This window comes from Vespa crabro, chromosome 12 (assembly GCF_910589235.1).
Source record: "Vespa crabro chromosome 12, iyVesCrab1.2, whole genome shotgun sequence".
NCBI classification, from domain to species: domain Eukaryota; kingdom Metazoa; phylum Arthropoda; class Insecta; order Hymenoptera; family Vespidae; genus Vespa; species Vespa crabro.
The window spans coordinates 4,025,820-4,033,319 of NC_060966.1; the positions used below are offsets into that span (position 1 = coordinate 4,025,820).

Genomic DNA, 7,500 nt, shown 5'->3' on the forward strand with positions numbered 1-7,500 from the left:
GTGCTACTTTAAAGGCGACACCAAAGTCAGCAATTGCGGCATCGAAAAGAAAAAGAAAAAGAAAAAGAAGAAGAAGAAGAAGAAGAAGATGAAGAAGAAGAAGAAGAAGAAGAAGAAGTAGCAATAGCAATAGCAACAGCAGCAACGGTGATATAGTTGCGGCACGACCTGCAACGGTTGGTCGCTCGATGCAATCGCCTCGAGTAACTTGGAACCGGCCACCTTTTCTCTCTTCCCGCTTCCTCCTCCTCTCAATCTCTCTCTCTCTCTCTCTCTCACACACACACTCTCTTTCTTTCTCTTTCTTTAAAGAGAGTCCTAGTAGGACTGAATTATTGTCCGTGCACGCGGACACTCGCCAACACGCTTCGTCGTTTAACCCCAAGCTCGAGGTTTCAGCCCCATAGCACATTCTTCCCATCGTTGAGTTTTCTCCGCCGGAAGATGTGGAATTCTGTGACTCTTCTTTCTCTCTCTCTCTCTCTCTCTCTCTCTCTCTCTCTTTCTCTTTTTCTCTCTTTATCTATCTATCTATCTATCTATCTGTCTATCTCTTTCCATCTCCTTCTTCGTATCTTTCACTTCTTAACATCGAATTTTCTTTTTTCTTTTTTTTCTTTTTTGTTTTATTTGTATCCTTTCTTTCTTTCTTTCTCTCTTTCTTTCTTTCTTTCTTTCTTTCTCTCTTTTGCATCGATGGATTTCCTTTTTCCGTTTTGTACGTTCACGCTTTATCTCTTCGTTCCAGTCACCTTAGGATTTACGATCAACGAAAGTACAAGTGCGGTTTCGTGCCTCGCTTCGTTACAGGAACGCCGGTATAATTATACGGATTATCTTGCGATTAAGCGGCTCCTTCCTTTGTAGGAAAGAGTATATGGTTTCTCTTTATGTGTGCACCCATGACGTTGATTGAAACGTCTTTTCAATGATTATATTTGTCTTACCTAGTTTTCAAATTTTTCTTCATTTTTTTCTTTTTTTTTGTTTTTCCTTTTTTTTCCTTTTTATTTCTTCATTCCTTTTTTTCTTTTGTTTTCGACAATCCTCTTAATCCTTTTAAGGTATCCATTATATGCCGATAGTTTTGAAAAGAATTGAAAATTGACAAATGTCCGTCGTAAATTGGAACGATCAATGATTTTTAATATCATTAAGAATTTTCAACATGTCGAAGTCAAGTATAAAATTTGTAACGTTTCTTTCGTAAAGCTTGTTTCTTCGTTATCTTATGATTTTATTTTTTCTTTTTTATTTTGTTTTTTTTCCCCCCTTTTAGATCAATCTATTTCAAATTAGAGTTTAATATATCAATATGTGTATATGTATTTTATATATTGTTGTATATTAATTATATAGAAATATATATCTTGTGTATAGACACTTTTAGTAACAAATTTGTCGCAAAAAAAAAAAGATCTATGACTTCCTATGACGATTAATTTTTCAATTCATTTATCCGACAAATTAAAAAAATAAAAAATTAAATTATAAAAGAATACATGATCAGGATAATTAATTTTCACAGATTGACATGGTAACAAACGGAATAAGATGATTTTATGAAAACTATGACTTTTAATCAATTAAATGTGATTACATTTAAATAAAATGAACTACAAATGTAAAACAAATAATTTTCATATACTCATCATTTATATATCATAACAATACTATAATATTTTTATTAATTCGTAATAAACATTTTATTAAATATGAATATTTTAATTATTATGAATTTTATGAATTAAATCTTGATTGCGTCACTATTTGCGTTTCATATTACGTATTAATATTCAATAATAAATACCAATGATACGATTTATTTAAAATACTGATCTAAACGTTAAACAATCCTGAAATAAATAAATAATTAAATAAATAAATAAATAAATAAATAAATAAATAAATGAATGTATGAATGAATGAATGAATGAATGAATGAATGAATGAATTAATGAATGAATGAATGAATGAATCAATCAATCAATCAATCAATCAATCAATCAATCAATCAATCAATCAATCAATAAATAAAAAAATAAATACTGAATAAATATAACAGGGATATAATAAAATAAAAAACATACGCACACGCACACGCGCATAACATAATAATAAAAATAAACAAAACGATATACGCAGAATAATAACCGAACGATCTCGAAACATTAATCGAGGAGTAACGAAGATGATCTAGATCGAAACGATTCGTACGAGAAGTTAACATGCACGTTCATAAATCGAGGAATGTGCGACAGTTGGGCGAGCAGAGGATACATCGTGGCTACGTTGCCAGGAACGACACGCATTAACGCTATACTACATCTCTCGATAGCCATAATGCGTGGAGGACGATGGCTCACGTTTTTCGACACCCTCCTAACCCACCGCTGGTCCCCCCCCCCCCCTCGTATCCTCACTCCCCCTTTCGCTGCCGCTTCAACCCCACCGATCCTATCCCACCCCATTCCACCCCTCTTTGCTCTTCAATACAATACCCTAGCGAAGTTTCGACAATATGTTTTGGGGCCATAGCAAAACGTGGCAACGGATGGATGAACAACGGACAACGGATGGATGGATCGATCGAGAGGGTTGCTATAACTCGCTTACTGCACTCTAACTATCTCTCTCTCTCTCTCTCTCTCTCCCTATTTCTATCTCTTTTTCTATCTGTATCTATCTCTTTATATGGGGTTGGTACGTGGTTCAAAACGCCTGTATCATTAGAAGAAGAAGAAGAAGAAGAAGAGGAGGTTGAGAGGGGGGGGTTATGAGGTAGGGATATATATATATATATATATATATATACATAGGGATAGGGGTTAGGGCGGAGTTTGTTTAGGCCCATGGCGCGAAAGGCACTCAAGCTGCTAATCTATTTAGCCGTAGTGTTTGATATGGAATTAATGATGGGGGGCTGAGGGGAGGGAGGAAAAGAGAGAGAGAGAGAGAGAGAGAGAGAGAGAGAGAGAGAGAGAGAGAGAATTACATACAGTTCTCCCTGCTCGTACGCCACGCTATATTACCTTATGAAACCCACTTTACTTCCTCCCTCCTTGGACTGTCACAGATTTTCAGTTTACCTTTTGAAGTTACGAGGAAGAAAAAAGAAAAAGGGCATAATAAGGTTTCCGGGGTTAAAAGAGATGGTAGAGAGGGGTAAAGGGGGTATAAGGGACACATTGGTAGGATTGGGAAGGAGCGAGGAGGGGGGGGACAGAAAGAGAGAGGTAAGCTCAATTCAGTCGTGTCCGATTTTAGTGTTGATCCTAAAACGATTGTTTCTCTCGATCGAGAAAGGTGTTGGATAAAAGGACACGGAGTAAACGCAGCTGTTATAGGGTAACATCGTTGAGAGATATTTTAAGGGATGAGGTGGGCGAGGGGGATCGGGAGGGGTTGGGAGGGAGGGGGGGGATAGAAGAGAAAGAAAGAGAAAAAGAGAGAGAAGTTCTTATTTGTATAGTTACGGAAAGAAGAATAGTTAGTAGTAATAGAGGTGAATGTTGTGTGGTGAGATGTTGCGACAATGACGACGACGGTGACGACGGTGACGACGGTGACGACATTGACGACGATGAAGGTGACGATACGGTCAAGTGCCGGTGTCATGTTGCTTCTTCTCTCTCTTACTCTCTTTCTCTCTTTCTCTCTTTTTCTGTCTTTTTTCTTTTCTTTTCTTGTTTCTCTCGTTCTCTCTCGTACTCTCTCGTTCTCTCTCGTTCTCTCTCTCTCTCTCTCTCTCTCTCTCTCTCGTTTTCTCTCGTTCTCTTTCGTTCTCTCTCTCTCTTTCTTTCTTTTTTCGAGAGACGTGCCGCGTAACAGCACATCAGAATGCGACACTGTCAGCAAAATCCCGCTGCGACGGAGTACGGTAGCACTCTTGAGAGTAAACTTTGAATAAGTTGACGCTCGCGAATATCTTCTCTCTCTCTCTCTCTCTCTCTCTCTCTCTCTCTCTCTCTCTCTCTATGTACTATTTTGTTGTGACGTCAAGCTTAGAAGCGCCACCAAGAGAGAAGATTTCTTTATCAACTTTAGAATTCAGTGTGTTTCTCGTTCTTCTCGTATAATAATAATAATAATAATAATAATAATAATAATAATAATAATAATAATAATAATAATAATAATAATAATAATAATAATAATAGTAATAATAAATAAATAAATAAAGAAGAAGAAGAAGAAACGTTTTTTAGTTCGTTAGAAAATGATTGAAATGAATATTTTCAAATTATCATTATTATCACCTTGATTTCAGTCTTAGAGTTATAGTTATGTAAATTGATATATCCTTCGGATTTTTCATTAAAACATTAAAAAGGAAGTGAATGTTATTCGTTTGCTTTTAAGACAATATTTATTTGTTCGTTTTAATATTTCCTAATGGTTTCTCTATCTTTTTTTTCTTTTTTTTTTTTCTTTTTTTCTTTTCTTTTTTTCTTTTTTTTCTTGTGCATGTACTTCGTTCTAACGTCGAGCATAGAAACATCACGAGTATGAAAATTTTGCGATCGATATCGTTGAATTTTACATCCAATTTATTTCTTATTGTTCTCGTAATATAATGATAAAAGAGATATTTATGATTCGTTTGAAAACGATAAATACGATTAATATAAAGTTTGTATAAGTCAAGTATAAATATAAAATCTTTTAGTTTATATAAAGAAATAAGGGAAGTGGAGTCATATTCCGTTGCAGTATCCTATGACAGTCTTGTAAGTTTCTTTCTCTCTCTTTCTCTCACTCATTCTATTTCTCTCTCTCTCTCTCTCTCTCTCTTTCTATCTCTTTTTACACTTTGCTGGCGACGTAGAGATTAGAAAAGTGAGAGAGAACATTACTTTATCGACTTTAAATTTCCATCTACTTTTTACACTTTTTATAATAATAATAATACTAATACTAATACTAATAATAATAATAATATAAATAATTTTGCGTTCGATTATGAAAAGCAAATAATTAAATAAGAATTTCTAATAATTTTTGGAGTTACGGTAGCATTGATAAATTTTTAGGAACAAAGATAAAAGAGTGAGAGAGATATATTTATGCTTTATTGCAATGCCCTATGACAATCTTTATTTTTCACTTTCTCTTTCTCTCTCTCTCTCTCTCTCTCTCTCTCTCTCTCTCTCTATGTGTATATATATATATATATATATATATTTCTTTCTATTTTTCTCTCTTTCTATCGTGTCACAATATTCAGATTAGAAAAATGAAAGAGACGAATTTCTTGATTGACTATAAATTGTACTACATCTTCTTTTCAATCTTCTCATAATAATAATGAAAGAAACTACTAGTTAGAAAAATATATATAATCAATATTCATTATACACGTTTTAAAAGTATAGTCGGATGGATAATTCTTCGGATTTTAAGATGTAAAGAAATAAAGAAATATGGATTCATGGTCTGTTGCAATGTCCTATGACTTAGTACTGTGTCGCAATATTGAGATTAGAGAACTAAGACAGCAAAAGAGAGAGAGAGAGAGAGAGAGAGAGAGAGAGAGACAATATCATCATATTCGTAAAATAATAATACATAGAATCACGCGTGCGCGTTGATCGTTTGAAAGAAGAAAATAATAGAAATTTTTTGCGCTTATAAAAAAGAAAACCAACAAGAAGAAAAAAAAAAAATAGATCCGATCGATGGCGTACGTGGATCTTACAAACCAAAAAAAAGAAAACAAAAAAAAAAAAGACAAAGGAAAAGAAGGAGTGAGTAAGAAAGAAAGAAAAAGAAAAAGAAAAGGAAGAAAAAAGGAAGAAAAAGAGTAAAAGAAGGAAATGAATTTATGAAATCGTTTTATGTTCCAGTGTCCTGTGACAATAAACTCGTCGTTAGCGTCGTCGTCGGGCTCACCATCGTCAGGCGTTCACCTGAGCGCAGGAAGTTCCTCTTTGGTGAGTGCGGCGTCCGGCGGAGGGACGACGAATCATCCTCTTGGCGTGGTGGGTGCCGTGCCCGGTGGCGGGGCCGGTGGTCTGTCGAACGCAAGGATGGCGGTGACGAGCGCGGTTGTACGGCCACCGGGGAGTCCAACAGCCTCGGTGAGTCCGTCTCAAGGTCATCCACCGCCAACAACGGCAGGCCCAACAGCCGCTAGGTGCTGCGACACCGGCAGGCCCATCTTCACGGACCCCCTCACCGGGCAAACTGTCTGTTCCTGTCAGTACGAGCTACTTGGTGGTTATCAAAGACTCGGAGCATTACCAACTGCGGCCCTATCGATGTATAGCGCGCCTTACGCTGCCGCGGCAGCCGCTGCCGCTTCCGAGGGCATGGCTGCTTATTTTCCAAGTCTTGGCGCTGAACAGGCACCATTCTACACGCCTACCGTAAGTAACTTCTTCTTTTTTCTTTTTTTTTTATTTCTTCTTTTGACTTCTTTCTGGTTTTTCTCCCCCCACCCCTCTCTTCCCCCTTCCTCACGGTCCCTCCACCGTGTTTCTTCTTTCTCACTTTCTCTCTCTCTCTCTCTCTTTTTTTTTCTTTTTTTCATCTTTTCTTTTCTCCATAAAAACTTTACGAATCATCATTCGTCCCAACGATGTTCATCGTCGAACTCGTTCTTTTTCTTCGTTAAGTTCGTGCGCCACGCCAGTTTTCTCTCCTTTTCTTTTCTTTTCTTTTTCCTTTTTTCTTACTTTTCTCCTTCAATAGAATTTAAACGACGACAAAATGTTCACGACGATCCGATCGTTCGCTTTCTTTCATATATATATATATACGCGTAGAAAAAGAAAAAGATAATGTTGGAACAAATTTTTATGGATATACCATGCATACATATATATATATATATATATATATATATATATATATATATATACACCGTAACCGTACGCGACTCTATAACTTCCGCAGAAACTTTCTGAACGATCCGATACTTGAGATATATTCGAAATATTTGTATTTGCTTGTATCTGAATTTCTTATCACATTTCTTCAACGCACCGGTCTGTAACAGATGATTATCTTTGAAACTACTTCGAGATATTCAAAACGTATAACGTTTATGCCTACTTCAGTCGAAATCGTTGGATCGATTTTACTTGAAATTTTATATAACGAGTATAGTTCGTACACTGTTACGATCAAAAGAAAAAAGAAAAAAAAAATAAAGAAAAGAAAAATTTCAATTCGATTCAATTTACGTTACGGCACGAAAGTGTTAAAAAGTTCTCGTAGAAGTATTTCTTAAAATTCTTTAACGTAAAAAAAATGCTTCTGATTCTCTGATATCAATAAAAAATCAACGAAAGAAAAAAAAAGAAAAAAAAGAAAAAAAAAGAAAACAAGAAAGAGAAAAAGAAAAGAAACACGAAAGGAGAAGAATAAAAGAGAAAGAGAGAGAGAGAGAGAGAGAGAGAAAATAACAAAAAAAAAAAAAAAATCTGTACGGGATGATCGCCGTACAGGATTTACTTTTTATTGTGTTCGTTTACAACGGTATATTGGATTCAGCAA

The 7,500-nt window shown here is 35.5% G+C and overlaps 1 protein-coding gene across 1 annotated transcript in view; it reads left to right on the plus strand.

Annotated features, from left to right (window-relative positions):
* Nucleotides 1-7,500, plus strand: part of LOC124428348 (iroquois-class homeodomain protein IRX-6-like) — a 50,343-nt gene that overhangs the window by 15,497 nt on the left and 27,346 nt on the right. Inside the window, exon 2 of the mRNA XM_046972291.1 lies at nt 5,847-6,368. Within this exon, the coding sequence (XP_046828247.1) occupies nt 5,847-6,368 (522 nt within the window). The remainder of the gene's footprint in view (nt 1-5,846; nt 6,369-7,500) is intronic.